Below are 17,798 nucleotides of genomic sequence, written 5' to 3' on the forward strand. Positions count from 1 at the left end.
GGTCCGGGTTCTGGCTGCCCGGCCCCATGGGCGGCGGGGTCCGGGTTCTGGCTGCCCGGCCCCATGGGCGGCGGGGTCCGGGTTCTGGCTGTCCGGCCCCATGCGCGGCGAGGTCCGGGTTCTGGCTGCCCGGCCCCATGGGCGGCGGGGTCCGGGTTCTGGCTGCCCGGCCCCGTGGGCGGCGGGGTCCGGGTTCTGGCTGCCCGGCCCCATGCGTGGCGGGGTCCAGGCTCTGGCTGCCCGGCCCCGTGCGCGGCGGGGTCCGGGCTCTGGCTGCCCGGCCCCGTGCGCGGCGTCGTCCGGGTTCTGGCTGCCTGGCCCCGTGCGCGGCGGGGTCCGGTTCTGGCTGCCCGGCCCCGTGCGCGGTGGGGTCTGGGGTCCAGGTCCCGGCATATGTGGCCACACTGATAAATAGCCTGAGAACCACTGCGCTAGGGGGGCCAGTGAGGCATCTGTCCCCAGGCTCTCTGCCATCTCCACGCCCTGTTTGCTGCCCGCTCTGGTGCTGCAGGGGCAGCTTTCTGAGGGCCCTTCAGCCGCCCACCCCTGAGGCATCAGGGCTGGATTGGGAGGGGGAGAGCTGCACATGGGGGCTCTCGGGCAGGGGGAGTGATGTGCAGAATCCACAGAGCCCTTGAGACCAGCGCCACCCACCCCCGCTCTTGGGAGGGACCCATGCGGGGGTGTGTGTGTGTCTCAGGGGGGGTCTCATCAGATCCAGTCCAAAATCCAGAAAAACAGCAGCAAAATACCATTTCCCTGGGGCAAAGGGCTGAGGGGGGGTTGGCTATTGTGTCTGGCCCACGGGCCCTGAGATAAGGGGGAAGGACACGAACAGAGGAAACTGATTAACTGAAGACAGGCCCCAGTCTGTGGGAGTTTGGGGTGGGCTGGGTATCGGGGTGCGTCAGGGGCTGGGCATCAGAGCACAGCTGCGGGGCTGGGCATTGGGGCATGCCTGGAGGAACTGAGTCTCCGTGAGCAGCAGGGGGCTGGGTATCGGGGTGTGGCTGGGTATTGGAGCACGGCAGGGGGCTGGATTTTGGGGTATGGCTGGGTGACTGGGTCTCAGAGTGTTTCTGGGTATCAGGGTGCGGCTGGGTATTGGGTGGCGGTTCGGTATCATGGGTGGCTGGGTATCGGGGTGGCAGGGCGGCTGGGTATCAGGAGGTGGCTGGGTATCGGGGGTGGCTGGGTATTGGGGCATGGCCGGGGCTGGGTATTGGAGTGCGGCTGGGTGACTGGGTATCGGGGGGTGGCCAGGCGGCTGGATATTGGAGTGCAGCTGGGTGTCTGGGTATTGGGGTGCGGCCGGGTATTGGGGTGCGGCCGGTATCGGGGGTGGCCGGGCAGCCAGGTATCGGGGCGCGGCCGGGGGTGGGTATTGGAGTGTAGCTGGCTCGGGCAACCTTGGGCCCTTGGACGCTGCCTCCTGGCACTGCAGTGTGGCCCCAGCCCAGTCTGTAAAGGGGGCGGGACAGAGCCCTTAGGGACCCGCAGAGTTCACGGCTCCTGCCCCGCTGTGACGTTATTGACATAAACTGGGACCATATAGATCATTGTTGCAACCAAGGTCCTGTAGTGGCACCCAAATCTTGTATAAAGGGGGTCAAATGGGGTGTCTAGGACAAGGTTATGGTTTACTGGTTATGATTATGCTGTCTATATGTGTGTATCAGTTTTGTAGTCGAAGTTAGGAATATTGGCTCTATACTGTCTGTATGGCAAACTTATGCTATGCTTCTGGGTGACATCCCAGACAAGCTGAGATTAGCTCTGCCTAGCCTGCTTGATGGCCCATTAAGGACCATCAGCTATACAATGGACCCATTGAGAGAAGGCAGATACGCCTTGTACCTCAGCAAAGTATGCAGGGACTGGCCCATGTGACTCCAGACTCCATGTTGCTGTAATTTTCCACAGTAAGAACAAAGAGGTGTTCTTACACCTGGAAAAGACTATATAAGGCTGATGCCTCATCTCCATCTTGTCTTCAATCCTGCTTCTTACCTCTGGAGGAACTTTGCTACAAACTGAAGCTCTGAACAAAGGACTGAATGACCCATCCCAGCTGGGGATGTATTCCAGAGACTTGATTTGAACCTGCAGTTTATTCCATCGCTGCTGCAAGCCTGAACCAAGAACTTTGCCATTACTGTATGTAATTGATTCCATTTAACCAATTCTAACTCTCATCTCTATCTTTTTCCTTTTATGAATAAACCTTTAGATTTTAGATTCTAAAGGATTGGCAACAGCGTGATTTGTGGGTAAGATCTGATTTGTATATTGACCTGGGTCTGGGGCTTGGTCCTTTGGGATCAGGAGAACCTTTTTCTTTTACTGGGGTATTGGTTTTCATAACCATTTGTCCCCATAACGAGTGGCACTGGTGGTAATACTGGGAAACTGGAGTGTCTAAGGAGATTGCTTGTGAGACTTGCGGTTAGCCAGTGGGGTGAGACCGAAGTCCTCTTAGTCTGGCTGGTTTGGTTTGCCTTAGAGGTGGAAAAAACCCCAGCCTTGGGCTGTAACTGCCCTATTTGAGCAATTTGTCCTGAGTTGGCACTCTCAGTTGGGTTCCGCCAGAACCGCATTGTCACACCCGCGTGTGCCGGGGCCTTGCCCGCTGCATTGGGATTCACTGGCCTGCCTGAGCCCTGCCCCGGGCACACTGCAGCCAGGCCGGGAAAGCAGCCCCAGGGGACAGCGAGGGGCACCTGCACGGGGGGGCCAAGCAAAGCTCACCTGCCCCTCCACAGCGCTGGCCCTGCCTTGTAGAGAGTGTGAGAGTACTCCCCCCCCAGAGACTCCCCCATCTCCCCATGCACATCCCCCCCATGCACCCCACCCGTCCACTCCATCCCCCCACGCACCCCCCCATCCACTCCCCGCTCAGCCTCGCATGTGTCCGACGCCCACTCAGCAGTGTGATGTTGGCCGCACACACAGTCACTCTCGCACACCCACAATCTCTCCCCCCACTCGCTACCTCCCCCAACGCACCTGGTCTCGTGTTTCCAGGGGGGCCTGCGTCCCACCCCCTTCAGCCTCCTTGAGCACCAGCGTCTGGCTCTGGGGGGCTGGCCCCAGTGGGGGTTTGCTCAGCAGGATTTTCCGCGTCGGTTCTGTGTCGCCAGCGTCCCCGTCTGAAAGAGCCAAGGGCAGGTGGGCTGAGAGCTGTACCTGTGACAGGCCCCCTGGGCAGCTTGGCATCGGCAGGGAGCCCGGGGAGACGCCGGGTGTCGGCTCAGTCCCCCTGGACACAGGGCTGGGGGGAGGGAGGGGCAGAGCGTGGCCTGGATCCGTGGCCTCGCAGCAAACAGGTGAGTGGTGTGTCCTGGCTAGGGCAGAGCTCGGGGGTCAGGCCGGGCTCCGTGGGACCAGCCCCAGCAGCGGGGAGCAGCCTGGGCGACTCCCTGAGCCCCGGGGCCAGTGGCTGTGAGGGGCGGAGGTCCCTGCAGAGGGAGTTCCCGGGGAAGCACAAGCTCAGGCTCCCTGTGGCACCCGCCCAGCCGCCCGCTCACCTTTGCCCGCACACCCTGTGGCGGAGCGGTGACGCATGCCTTGCCCTGATTGCGGATGAACAGAGCAGGCTGGCTGTGGGAGCCCACGGCCACGCTCTGCACCCCGGCATGTTCTCATGCATGGCACCGGGGGCAGCAGCGGCCAGGGTGCCCGGGGTTTGTGGGGACCTGGCTGATTCAAGAGCTGAGGTCAGCAGGAGCTGTGGGTCGCTCAGCCCCTTGGGAATCAGGCCCCAGGGTGTCTCCAGCTGGCCCCCCAGAATCAACCCTGTCCACCCAAAGGAGTGAGCCTCACAACGTCATCACAGGGAAACTGAGGCATGGAGCAGGGAAAGGACTTGTGGCAGAGCTGAGAAGAGAACCCAGGAGTCCTGGCTCCCAGCCCTCCCCCGCTCTAACTAGACTTCCACTCCTCTCCTATCTCACCTCCCCTCCCACACCAGCTGGCAGAGGTGGCTGGGCTCCTGGCCTGTTTTGTCCCCCTGGCTGGTCTGTAGCACCCCCCGTGTGCTGTAAGGTGCATGGATGGTGGTGTGGGGGACGTCCCTTCCACCCCCCCAGGGGTCACCACAGGCACCTACCTTCCCCCTCCTCTGGGGGGCGCTGTGCAGACGTCGGGCCAGCGGTGGTCGTGGACGGGGGTGTTGTGGTCAGCCGGGAGCCCAGCGAGAACCACTGGGCCGTGCTGGGGGGAGCCCAGACCCCCACCAGCAGCAGGACGCACAGGCAGCGGAGGAGGTGGCTGCCCCGGGGGGTCCCCATGGTGCTATGCTGGGCACGGGCTGCCCTGGGCAGCTGCCTGGCACCGTGGCCCCTGCCTGACTTGCTCTGTCTGCCCTCCGCGTAGGAATGAGCCTCCCTGCAGAGCCCCCGCGCTCGGGGCTAACCTTTGGCACCTGGCCCTGCGCTGTTATCAGACCATATCCTCCCGCCCCCGGCTCCGACACGCCCCTGGCCTGGCATCAGCTCCTCCCTGGGAGCTCAGCCGGCAGAGCCCTGAGCCCCTCCTCAGCGCTGGGCAGGATCGGGGCCTGGCTGAGAGCTCCAGCTGCCCCCTCCTGCCAGCTCTTTGCCACGTGGCACCACTGGCAGGTGTGGGGGGGCTGGGCTGGCCCCTCATTGAGGGTCAGGTCGCCCTGACCCCAACCTGCATGTTGCAAAGAGGCTGCCTGGGGATATGGGGGGCGTGGAGCCGGGGCACAAGTGAGCCCCCCCAGCCGTCATCTGGCAGCGCGGGGAAAGGAGCCGGTCCCAGCCCAGCCGTGCAGGGGCAGAGCGGAGAGGAGTCTGGGCAGCAAACTGCAGGGCAGGGGGATAAAAGGGCTGGGTGAATGAATGAAGGGACCGGGCTGGAGGGGCACCCGCAGAACTGCAGGGGGACAACCAGAGCTGCGATAGCGGGAGCGGGGAGGGGCATTGGCAGAGCTCGGGGAGGGGGGGCAGGAAGCCAGGGCTGGGATAGCAGGGGGGGCATTGGCAGAGCTCGGGCGGGGGGTGCGCCATGGGTCTCAGGGAGCAAGCGGGGGGATACAGGGTGGTGCACCATGGGTCTCAGGGAGCGAGCAGTGGGTTGTGGGGCCAGGAGACGCCCAGAGAGCCCCAGCGTAGGTCCCTGCGGTGACGGGCGCGTCTCAGAGGGGCAGGGGTGCTGGCTCGCCTGATGTTCCCTCGGGGGGGTGGGGGGCACCTAGCCCCAGGCCAAGTCCCCAAAGCCCCACCCTGCTGAGTTCTGGGGCCCAGGAGCAGCCCAAGCAGGGTCCCGGGAGAGCCAGGTGCGCTGCCACTGGCAAGCCTGAACCCTGGGCTAAGGCCCCCCTAGCCCAGCTGAGCGCCCGGCCCCCCAGAGGGCAGAGGAGGCCGACGCCTCATGGGAAGGGGTGGCCAGGACTCCCTGAGACTAGAGAAGGTGGCTAGGAGTTCTGGCCCCCCAAGCTGGGTGGGGAGCGTCCTGGGGCTGGGCACAGAGGGGAGAAGTGGGGGCACCCGCTGGTGCAGTTGTGTCGGGCTGGGCGCAAACTGTGCAGGGGCTGCAGGTGCGTGGGAGAGAGACCCCCGTGCAGCCCCCCTGCTCCTCCGGAGCCGGGTGGAGAGGGGGCGCAAGCAGGGGCTGGGCTGTTCCCGTGAGTTCGGGGTCCCCTGGGGATCAGCCTCCAGGCCAGGCGGGGGACTGGAGGGGGGGCAGGGCCTGGCGGACCAGGCCCCCTCCCGCACACTCTGTTCCCTTGGCGGCCGCGCAGCCACAACAGCGTCCGGCCCCACTGCCAAGGGCCGATAAGGAGCCGAGGGGCCGGGTGCTTGTTTGGGTTTGGGCAACTCCTCAAGGCTGGCGCCTCCCAGGCCTCGCCCGTCTCATGGCCACCGCGTGGCCTGGCCGGGGGCTCCAGCCGAACCGTCCCGATGCAGCCAGGCGGGGGGGCCCTGAGTGACGCGTCAGGTTGCCTCCCCCGGGACTGAGGCCCCAGCCTGCCCTGGGAGCCGTGGCCAGGTACGGGGCGGGGTTAGGGCTCAGGTTATCGCAGTGGAGAGAAGCAAAGCGAAGCTGCTCTGAGGGCAGCACGGCCCGTTCCTAGGAACACGGCAGTCCGGGGGCAGCGGGCGGCAGCTCAGGCCTGGTCAACCTGCTGCCCTTTCTGCTGGATGTCTGCCCGCAGCGCCGTGACACCGGAGACTCCTCACCCCTTTGTCTGGACTGAACCAAACAGGGGCGTTCCTGGTGCTTCCTTCGTTCGCACCCCGGCCCTCCTGCTTCCCGGCCTGTTCCCCAGCGGGTGAAATCAGGGCAAAGTCAGCGCAGCTCTGCCGTTCACCCCGGAGCTGGAGCTGGCCCTACGGTGACTCCGTGTGGGTAAATATTACCATCGTCTGGGTCCTTCCAGCCCGAGGAGCGCTCAGAGTTTGGCAGCCTACTGGCTATAGCCTGGCACTGCTGCACCCCGCCCTCAAATGCAGCCACCTCTGGGGTGGGTTACAGCGACATGACACCACACAACACACAGCACAGGGAGGGAAGCGGGACCTGGCAGCCAGTCTGTGGCAGGCTCAGCCCAGCTCTGGGTTTCTTCACAGCCATGAGGGTCGGAAACTATCAGCATTTTCAACAGCCTTTTCATTCTGCCAGTGCTGACGGAGATCACAGAGGGCAGCTGCCCCCTTTGTGCTCCCTCAGCCCTCTGCATCCCTACTTCCCATTCAAATTGCTGGGGGAAGTTTAGAGCAACAGAACAGGCCTGTACGAGGGGTGGGGGCTACCCAGGACCGTGGGATGAAGCACCTATGGGAGGAGGCACAGATGGCGAGGGAGCCCCTACCTTCCCCACCTGCTGAGAACCCCCACCCTGAGCACACTGCAGGCTGGTTACCCCTCACCTTGGTGTCTGGCCCTGTGACAAAGTGGGAGATTTGTTTATTTTTCCGTGTTTTTCCAATGGTTTGCATGCAGAGGGGGTGAGACTCAGTGTCCCTCGGTGTTACTGGTTTAACGAGGAGAGAGAAGAGGGAGTTTGTTGTTACAGAGGACCGGAGAGGGAACTTGGGACCCCAGCCGATGGCCTGGAGGAGGGACACCCCAGCGAGGGATGACCCGGAGACCCAGCTCAGGAGTTGCAGCCGGTTCTGGCCAGCAGGAGGACAATGGGCTGCGAAGAGACAACCCCATGATCTAACCAGCCGGTTCCAGTGGGGTGCTTGGAGAGGAGAGGAGGCCCAGAGGCCCCTGTTTCCCTGGAGAGAAGACAATGGACAGAGGCGGGGCCTGGGGCCCGCGATCTCAGATGCCCAGCTGGGAGCAGGGGGGCTCGGGGCTGGAGAGGGGAAGCAGGCAGAGCCCACCTGGATGCAGAGAGACTGGGATGTGCTGTGCTGAGGGAGGCCAGGCCTGAGGGTCAGAGAGTTTCCTGTGCTGTGTTCAACTCTCAATAAACCCTCCTGTTTCATGCTGGCTGAGAGTCACTCCGGTCTAGAGAACAGGGTTGCATCACCCCCTTTGGGGGGTGGAGGCCCCGGGGGTCCAGAGCGAGGGGACTCCCTGAGGGGGCCCATGGCAGAGACAGACGTGCTAAGGCTCAGAGAGGTGCGGCTCCAGGAGGTGGAGGGGCCTGGCCCTGGGAGAGAGCGGACCCCCCAGGAAAAGGGCTGTCTCACTGAATGGGGCACCCCCCATGGGGCTACAAGTGGGCACGATCTGCAAGTCTGTGACAGGCCAATCTTCCATCCCCCGGTTCCCAGGCCTGCCCCCCCACAAGCAGGGGGAGCGCTAGGGAGCAGCAAAGCGAGCTGCCCCCCAGGGGCCCGACAGGAGACAGGCCCCATCTCTGGGCTCAGAGAGACCTGTCCATGTCCAGCAGCCAGGCCCAGGCCCCGCTGCCTGCCCAGCCCAGCTCGGCGCAAACGACCCAGGTGTGGCCTGCTGAGTGGCCCAGGGAGCTGCCCGTGTCCGTCATGCCAGAGGGCACTGGGCACCTGCCTGGCAGAGGATTCCCTGCATTCCTGGGCGCCCAGCAGGGCGGAGGTGGAGACCAAGCTGACAAAAGCCCCTGGAGCCCGGGCCAGGACACACCAGGGGCCTGGCTCTGTGTCCCTCCCCCGGATTAGCGCAGGCTACAGGGGCTTTGAGCTGCTTGCTGGGGGAAGCTGGTGGCCGGACTGAGATCATAGGGACCCTCCTTCCCCCCCCACCCCCCACAGACGTTTGGGACAGGAAGTGAAGGAGAATCCCACCCAGTTGTGACCGTGCAGGAGCAGGGAGATGCCCACACTGGGGTTTGGCCAGGTCAGGTGAGCTAACAGCCTCCCTCTGCCAACCCACCCAGCGCTCTACGGCTCCGCCAACCAATGCCCAGCACAGAGTCCCCAGCGCCCGCCGGCCTGGGACAGCATCTGCCAGCAGGGACCCTACCTCCTCCGTGCGAGGGAAGTGCCTGGCCCAGAGAGATCCTGATGTGGAGCCTGGGGGTCAGCACTGACTTGGGGAACAGCGCCCCCGGGAACCTCCACCCCAGGGCCTGCAGTGCCAGGGAATGTCTCCCATCTCAGCACTGGAGGAACAGGCCACTGGGCAGCGTCTCTCCCAGGCGCCATCGCTCCCAGCCCGGGCCTGGGCAATGGAAGAAACGAACACTCAGCTGGCGCCCAGAGGCCAAGGGCCAAGGTCAGCCCAGGTGCGAATCCAAGGAACCTGGGCAGATCTGCAGGACAGGGCTTGTGCTCCTCTCCCTGCTGGGAGCTACGGCACCGGATCTGTGACCTCCGGGCCCTGTGCTATGGGCCAGATCTGCAATACGGCCCCGCACCCCCGGCTATGCGCTATGGGCCAGATCCGCAATATGGCCCTGCGCCCCCCGGCTCGGCATCATGGGCCAGATCTGCAATACGGCCTCGTACCCCCCACCCCTCATTGCTCTGTGCAGGGTCTGCCCAGCTCTGCGGAGACACAGGGAGGCAGGACGATAAGTTGAAAGCTGCTGGCACCTAGTGGCTATTTAAGAAACTCGAGCGGAAACTGGCAGAATTTGGAGGGGGAGCCCCAGGACCCTCTTAGCTCAGCTGTTCCGGGCTCCTGAGGGACGTTTCTTCCAGCATCTCTCTGGCTTTGTGCCTCGCTGCCCCCTTCAGACAGTCCCAACGCTCGCTGGACCTGTGCGCAGCGACCCAGCACCCTCTGCAAACACTGTGTGATCCCCACCAGGTCGGTACAGACTGTCCCTTCCAGCTGGGGAAACTGAGGCACGGAGTGAGGGCACAATAACCCCTGTATTGCCAGGACAGGCTGATCTGATAGCCACCAATATGCACTCCTCCCCCCATCCTCTGCCCCACAACCATTGAACAGCTGGGCACTGACTCCCCAAGGGGGCTGAGAAAAGGAACCAAGAGCGGGGGGGGGCTTCCAAGCAAGGACCCCCAGCCCCTCCCATAGCCCTAACATAGCTCCTGGCAAAACCCCAGGCCACATCCCCCGGGGCTTCACTTCACGCGAGGGAATCCCCTGCACTGAGCTCCGGGAAGTTACCCCACCAGAGGTTTTGGCCCCCAATGTTTCCCTTGCACCTTCCGCCCCCAGGCTCCCTGTGAACCTCTGACGGCTGCAGCAAGCCCTGAATTTTCCAGGCCTGGGAGCTTAGCAGAGCCGAGCTGATGGGGCCCCAGCTTATGCCAGCCCCAGACGCTGCAGGAGGGAGGAAGGGGGCAGACTCAGCTCCCCAGTGGGGGATTCGCCGAGGACACCAACACTCCTGCAACTGGGGAACAAAACGCACCAGGCGACCTTTGCTGGCCAATACGTTTAATAGTCGTTACCCAGCCACGGGCAGCCCAGAGAGACAGAGACGAAGCTCCGCACTCCCAGGGGCTCCCCGGGCCAGGCCGGGGCTCTGGGTAGGTCTCCCTGTGGGCGTGTCACTCATGGTTTGTTGAGAGGACACCAAGGCCGTTGCGGGGATAGACTGGGGGATGGGCTGTTGCAGCACAAGGTCTCTAGTTAGGGAGGATGGAAGATCAGCTACTCGGGGTCAGGGCCACTGGGGGGGGGGCAAGTGGGGCAATTTGCCCCAGGCTCCGGGCCCCACAGGGGCCCCCACGAGAATATAGTATTCTAACTTTTTTTTATGGAAGGAGCCCCCAAAATTGCTTTGCCCCAGGCCCCCTGAATCCTCTGGGTGACCCTGCTCGGGGTCCCCAAGAGTCCACGTGTCCCACTCTGGAGCCATGGGGCTGCTGGTCACAGACAGGCTGGCCAGCGTCCTCCAGGCCTGACTCGCACGCAGTGGAGCGTGGCCTGCTGTATATTAGTAGCACCATCACACCAGGGAGCCCAGGCTGGGAGCAGGCCCCAGCGCGCTAGGTGCTGTACGGACACAGCAAGGAGCCAGGCCCTGCCCCCAGGAGCTGCCAGTCTAAGTACAAGCCTATGGCTCCAGCCAGGTGGGCAGGAGAAGGGAGCCCGGAGACAGCGCTGGTCAGCGTCAGGGCCAGCGGTCCCAGCTCCAGCGTTTGCAGGCGCCGCAGCCCAGGCGGGATCTGACGGGGGAGAAGGCGGCTGGCGGCTGTTCATAGGGAGCTTCTCTCAGGCGTGGGGGCAGCAGGGACCCAGCACAAGGGCACCTGTTTGAAAACCTGCCAAGTGGGTGACACAGGCCGGCCTCAGGGCCTGGTCTCCACCCGGCGCCTTCAGAGCCCCCTGGCCTTCCGGTAGCGCTTCACCAGCCCAGCCAGCTTCTCCAGCGCCTCGGGCAGCCCCTGCCCGCTCACAGCACGGCAGCCCTGTGCATGCCACTCGCGCCCACGCTGCTGCCTCAAGCCCGGCTCCTCCGCCAGCTCCACGCAGGACCGGGCACCGGGCGGCAGCACCCGCGGCGCCCCCTGCAAGTCCTCAGCCTCCATCAGGGCCCCCAGCCCCGACCTGGGCCCCGTCCACCACCACCAGCCCATCCGTGTCTCCACAGGGCCCGGATCCGGTCCTGGCCCCCCACGTCCCACAGGGTGAAGGGCCCGTGGCGGACGGGCGCCACCGTCTCCACGTGGAAGCCCAGGGTGGGGATGGGGCTGAGCGTCTCCTTCAGCTTCAGCCGGTGTGGGGGGGGGGTTAATTCCCGGCCTTGTCCGGCCCCACCCGCAGGATCCGAACCCGCAGCCCGGAGAACCTGCCCAGCGCGGCCCGCGGCCCGCCCAGCAGCGACCCCGCTGCCCACACGCGCTGCCTGGCCCGCGGGCCTTGAATCCCCCCGGCCTCGCCTCCCATTGGCTGGCGGCTCCGGCGGGGGCGTGGCCGGGGGAAGCCCAGGCCGCCCTGCTGGCCGCGGAGCCGCGCTCTGACACGGCCGGGCCAGGCAGCGCCGCAGCCAATCAGAGCGCGGCCCGGGAGGCCCCCGGGGCAATCCCCTGGCACGTCAGCGGGGCCTTGCTGTCAAAAGGACCCGCCCCTGGCGCTCCCCCATAGGCCCCGCCGACCTCCGGCTGGGGACTGCACCGTGGGGGGCTGGGGCTGCCCATGAGGGGCGATGCGCCGGGAGTCTCTTCTAGCCTGACCCTTGTGGCCGGGGCTCTCACCTGTTTCTTTCTGAGACCCCCCAACCCTCCATGGACCCAGGTGTGTGTGTGTGTATGGGGGCGCTCCGGGATCCAGGCTGAGGCTGGGGGCTCTGGGCTTAAGCCGCGGGATGGGGGATCTCGGGGCTTCTGCCGTGCAGGGCTCTGGGGCTCAGGCTTGTGGGGCCATAGGCTAGTTTGACTTCTCTATTGGGGGGGGCGGCTTCAGCCTGGCCAACGTGGTGGGGGGAGGAATTCCGTGCCCACAGGGGCACCATTTTAGATTTTTGGGAGCAGGGGCAACTTTAACCGTGATTCCAGGGGTTACTTAGGCAACTGAAAATGCTAGGGTTTTTTTCAGATAACAGTTTAGAAATCTCTGACCGGTGCACTGTATCTAATTCCTAGATCAAAAAAGAAATTAAATAAACTTTAGACCCACTCAGCTCTAATACTAACATGTTCTGACCTCTTGTGGCAAGTCACTCATGGGACACTGGTTAGGTTTAAAATTGTAATATCTATTCTTACTCAGATACTCTTAGTAAAGTCAGAAGGGACCATCATGATCACCTAGTCTGAGCTCCTGCACATGGTAGGCCACAGAACCCCACCCACGCACTCCTGTAATAGACCCCTAACCCCTGGCTGAGCTACGGAAGTCCTCAAATCATGGTTTAAAGACTTCAAGTTACAGAGAATCCACCATTGACACTAGTTTAAACCTGAAAGTGACCTGTGCCGCCTGCTGCAGAGGAAGGTGAAAACACCCCAAGGTCTCTGCCAATCTGACCCTAGGGAAAATTCCTTCCCGCGCCCAAGTATGGTGATCGGTTCGACCCTGAGCATGTGGACAAGACCCACCTGGGAAAGAATTCTATGTAGTAACTCAGAGCCCTCCCCATCTAGTGTCCTGTCTCCAGCCATTGCGGATTTTTGCTACAGGCAGCCGCCGATGGGTCACACGCCATTGTAGGCAGTGCTGGCATATCATCCCCTCCATAAACTTATCAAGCTCAGTCTTGAAGCCAGTTAGAATTTTTGCCCCCACTGCTCCCGTTGGGAGGCTGCTTCTGAACTTCACTCCTCCGATGGTTAGAAACCTAATTTCAAGCCTAACCTTGTTGATGCCCAGTTTATATTTGTTCTGGGGTCCACACTGATGCTTAACTTAAATAACTCCTCTCCCTCCCTGGTATTTATCCCTCTGATGTATTGATACAAAGCAATTATATCTCCTCTCAGCCTTCCATTGGTTAGACCAAACAAGCCAAGCTCTTTGAGTCTTCTCTCATAAGGTAGATTTTTCCATTCCTCAGAGCATCCTAGAGGCCGTTCTCTGCACCTGTTCCAGTTTGAATTAATCTTTCTTAAACATAGGAGACCAGAATTGCACAAAATACTCCAGCCGAGGTCTCATCAGTGCCTTGTATAATGGTATTAACACTGCCCTGTCTCTACTGGAAATACCTCACCTGACATCCTAGGACCGCATTAGTCTTTTTCATGGCTGCATCACATTGGCGGCTCGTAGTCATCCTGTGATCAACCAATACACCCAGGTCTTTCTCCTCCTCTGGCCCTTCCAACTGATCCGTCCCCAGCTTATAGCAAAAATTCTTCTTGGTGGGGCCTAAATGCAGGACCTTGCACTTTGCATTATTAAATATCATCCCATTTCTATTACTCCAGTTTACAAGGTCATCCAGATCTTCTTGTATGGCATTTCGATCCTCCTCAATATTGGCAATACCTCCCCACTTTGTGTCATCTGTAAATTTCATTAGCACACTCCCACTTTTCATGCCAAGGTCAGTAATAAAAATGTTAAATAAGTTGGTCCCAAGACCGATCCCTAAGGAACTCCACTAGTAACCTCCCTCCAGTCTGACAGTTCACCTTTCATTGTAGTCTCCCTTTCAACCAGATCCTTATCCACCTTTCAGGGCTCATATTAATCCTCATCTTCTCCAATTTAACTAATAATTTCTCATGTGGAACTGTATCAAATGCCTTCCTGACATCCAGGCAGATTAGATCTTCTGCATTTCCTGTCTAAAAAATCAGTTCTCTGCTCAAAGAAAGATATTCATAACTTTAAAAAGCAACAGAGGGTCCTGTGGCACCTTAAAGACTAACCGATGTATTGGAGCATAAGCTTTCGTGACGAAGTGGGGATTCACCCTCGAAAGCTTATGCTCCAATACATCGGTTAGTCTCTAAGGTGCCCCAGGACTCGTTGCTTTTTACAGATCCAGACTAACAGGGCTCCCCTCGGATACTTAATAACTTTGTTACCACCTCTTGAATCCAACAACTGAAACAACTGTAGAAAAATCTACAATTACTTTCTATCATTTAGGCAACTTTTTTTTGAACTTTGTTTTTGCAGTTCACCAAGCTTGGAACGGAGCATTTACATTTAGGAAACCTCCTACCAGCCCTTTCTTATCTTAATCCCCCGTTAATCCCCCTGTTTATAAACTAAATTCTGACTCCCTGCCTCAGGGGCGCAAACTGGGAGCAGCTCATCTCTTGTCTCCTCTGCACAACTCATTGCATTGCACACTCGGGCTGCCTGCCTCGGGCGTGCAGTTTGGGGGGCTAATGCCTCCCATGCCCATACCCGGGGCTTCTGCCCCACAGGGTGCTGGGCTCCCGGGACTTCTGCCCCATGGGGTGTTGAGCTTGGGGACCCCCTCAAATGGCTTGCGGCTTGTGGATTAGGTCCCAGGCCTACCAGGGGGTCACGGACCCATGCTTTATGGGATCACGCCGCGTGGCATCTGATCACACACACACAAACACAGAGCATGCTCCATTCCCAGTATCCGGCCATGCCACAGACAACTTTTGTGGCTGTGCTGGGTCCTTGCAGCAGACCCCCTCCCCGGGGGCATCCCAAAGAGCACAGCAAAGGGTTAACAGCAGGTGCTCAGTGGAGGGCTCTGAGTGAACTGAGTTTGTTGGGTCTCAGGCCCACATTGGCAATGGCACCACCGCGATTGGCACTAACCACCCCCTTGTGGGCATCCTTAGCCAAGAGCCTGCAGGCAGAATGGGCCCTGGGACTCACACCCCAGAGGGGAAGGGTCCCTCCAAGCATGGGGAGGGGGTGGAGGGGGTTGCTGCCCCCTCCCTGCTCTGGGGACAAAGGGGGGATTCAGTCTCTGGTGCTGCTGGCCCCTCTCCCCAGCACTGAGCTGGAGAAAACCCACCCTGCCCAGTGTGGAAGGGGAGTCAATGTGCAGAGCAGGACAGCTCTGGCCCCAGGAACCTCCAGGCTCCCCAGCCCTTCACCCCATCAGGCCTGCCTGGCTCTGGGGCTTGGACCAGATGAAAGCCCGACCCAGGACCCCCCATCTCACCTGGGATTGACTCTCCCCAGGCCTGACCCTCGGCATGCTCAGCCCTCGCCCCCTGCTTTCAGGGCTCAGTTCCTGTTGCTTGTTCTCCCCTCCCCATGGGGGCTGAGCTATGAGGTTCTTTCCAGCTGCCATCCAGCGAGCACTGTCTCCCCCTGCCCCCCATGCTCTCTGCTAGGAGGCCCCACAATCTCAACCCCGATGGCCCTTTGGCCTATGTAGGTGGTCCTTGCCTACAGCACATCCTGCATGGATGCCCTCTGAGCACATGGGACACACAGAGCCCCCTGAGAGTACTGAGCCCTCTCTGACTCCACCCTGCACAGCTCCTGCCCCCTGACATACCCCAAAGCTCGCTCCCTACACACTAGGGCCAGGTCTGGCCCAAACCCAGGGACAGGCTGGGAGCTGAGTTGGCAGCCAGAGCTCTCTCCAGAACAGGCAGAGTCCAAACACCAAGTCTCCCCACACAGAATTGGGGGAAGTGTCCCAGTTCGGGGTGCTACAGCCCGGGGCTCTGAAAGCTGGGGGCCGGGATTTGATCCAGGTCAGAGATAAATTCCTTGGTTCTCAGTTACTCTGCGCCTACACTGGGGCTGCTCTAACTTACCTTCTGCTCCCTGGAGGCCCTGGGTAGCTCAGAGTAGCCAGAGCACAGTTCACCCTGCCCTGCCCCGATCTGCACCCTACTCTGGACCTGCGGCAGGAACAGACCCTTGGGACTGTGACACGCTGGGGGGGTGCTCAGACACACCTGTGATGAGAGCGGTACAACCCAGCTAGGATGGACGGCTCGGAAAGATGAGCGCGTTATTGGCAAATGCTGGTAATTGTCAGTCACCTACACACCCGAACCGACAGGAGAAGAACTCCACCCAGATACTGGAACGTTACAGGTGGGCAAAGTAAGAAAAATGCAGCTTGAGGCCCGACTCGCGTTTGATTTCAGGATATTTCCTGCGGCCTGTGACACTGGCAGGTCGTGTGGTAACAGCATCTCCACAGCTCATCCCTGCCACCCAGGGCCCTGTAGGGCTGCACCCCTGGGATATGGGGACAGCACCTGGCAACAGGCCTGGGTTAGTGTCTCCCTGTTGGAGGCTGGTTGGTTTCTGGTAGTTACATGGCAGGGCTGGGTCAATGTGCTGGCACGTCTCAAGCACATCACCAGTTAAACCACATGATTCCCGTCTGATCCCCCCACCGGCCCATTGCGGGGCTATGGGGCAGCGCCAGGGGCGGGTCCGTTTGACAGCAAGGCCCCGCTGACGTGCCAGGGGATTGCCCCGGGGGCCTCCCGGGCCGCGCTCTGATTGGCTGCGGCGCTGCCTGGCCCGGCTGTGTCAGGGCGCGGCTCCGCGGCCAGCAGGGCAGCCTGGGCTTCCCCCGGCCACGCCCCCGCCGGAGCCGCCAGCCAATGGGAGGCGAGGCCGGGGGGATTCAAGGCCCGCGGGCCAGGCAGCGCGTGTGGGCCGTGGGGTCGCTCCTGGGCGGGCCGCGCTGGGCAGGTTCTCCGGGCTGCGGGTTCGGATCCTGCGGGTGGGGCCGGACAAGGCCGGGAATTAACACCCCCCCCCCACCGGCTGAAGCTGAAGGAGACGCTCAGCCCCATCCCCACCCTGGGCTTCCACGTGGAGACGGTGGCGCCGTCCGCCACGGGCCCTTCACCCTGTGGGACGTGGGGGGCCAGGACCGGATCCGGGCCCTGTGGAGACACGGACGGGCTGGTGGTGGTGGTGGACGGGGCCCAGGTCGGGGCTGGGGGCCCTGATGGAGGCTGAGGACTTGCAGGGGGCGCCGCGGGTGCTGCCGCCCGGTGCCCGGTCCTGCGTGGAGCTGGCGGAGGAGCCGGGCTTGAGGCAGCAGCGTGGGCGCGAGTGGCATGCACAGGGCTGCCGTGCTGTGAGCGGGCAGGGGCTGCCCGAGGCGCTGGAGAAGCTGGCTGGGCTGGTGAAGCGCTACCGGAAGGCCAGGGGGCTCTGAAGGCGCCGGGTGGAGACCAGGCCCTGAGGCCGGCCTGTGTCACCCACTTGGCAGGTTTTCAAACAGGTGCCCTTGTGCTGGGTCCCTGCTGCCCCCATGCCTGAGAGAAGCTCCCTATGAACAGCCGCCTTCTCCCCCGTCAGATCCCGCCTGGGCTGCGACGCCTGCAGACGCTGGAGCTGGGACCGCTGGCCCTGACGCTGACCAGCGCTGTCTCCGGGCTCCCTTCTCCTGCCCGCCTGGCTGGAGCCATAGGCTTGTACTTAGACTGGCAGCTCCTGGGGGCAGGGGCAGGGCCTGGCTCCTTGCCCTGTGTCCGTACAGCGCCTAGCGCGCTGGGGCCTGCTCCCAGCCTGGGCTCCCTGGTGTGATGGTGCTACTAATATACAGCAGGCCACACTGCACTGCGTGCGAGTCCGGCCTGGCAGACGCTGGCCAGCCTGTCTGTGACCAGCAGCCCCATGGCTCCAGAGTGGGACACGTGGACTCTTGGGGACCCCAAGCAGGGTTGCCCAGAGGATTCAGGGGTGCTGGGGCAAAGCAATTTCGGGGGCCCCTTCCATACAAAAAAGTTGCAATACTATAGAATACTATATTCTTGTGGGGGCCCCTGTGGGGCCTGAAGCCTGGGGCAAATTGCCCCACTTACCTCCCGGCGGCCCTGACCCCGACTAGCTGATCTTCCGTTCTCCCTAACCAGAGACCCTGTGCTGCAGCAGGCCCATCCCCCACTCTAATCCCGGAGCTGCCTTGGTGTCCTCCCAACAAACCGTGAGTGACACGCCCACAGGGAGACCCACCGGAGCCCCGGCTTGGCCCGAGCCCCTGGGAGCTGTGGAACTTCGTTTCTGTCTACCTGGGCTGCCAGCGGCTGGGTAACGACCATTAAATGTATTGGCCA

General features: G+C 61.9%; 1 protein-coding gene and 1 pseudogene across 1 annotated transcript in view; one reads left to right on the forward strand and one right to left on the reverse strand.

Annotated features, from left to right (window-relative positions):
* Positions 1 to 4,422, reverse strand: part of LOC117869330 (collagen alpha-1(I) chain-like) — a 22,808-nt gene extending 18,386 nt beyond the window's left edge. Inside the window, exons 1-2 of the mRNA XM_034756095.1 lie at positions 4,109 to 4,422; positions 3,007 to 3,149 (exon numbers count right to left, since the gene is read on the reverse strand). Of these exons, the coding sequence (XP_034611986.1) occupies positions 3,007 to 3,149; positions 4,109 to 4,289 (324 nt within the window). The 5' untranslated portion in view covers positions 4,290 to 4,422. The remainder of the gene's footprint in view (positions 1 to 3,006; positions 3,150 to 4,108) is intronic.
* Positions 4,423 to 15,715: 11,293 nt separating this feature from the next.
* LOC117869438 lies at positions 15,716 to 16,897 on the forward strand (annotated as a pseudogene).
* Positions 16,898 to 17,798: the final 901 nt, after the last annotated feature.

Source organism: Trachemys scripta, chromosome 23 (assembly GCF_013100865.1).
Source record: "Trachemys scripta elegans isolate TJP31775 chromosome 23, CAS_Tse_1.0, whole genome shotgun sequence".
Lineage (NCBI taxonomy): Eukaryota > Metazoa > Chordata > Testudines > Emydidae > Trachemys > Trachemys scripta.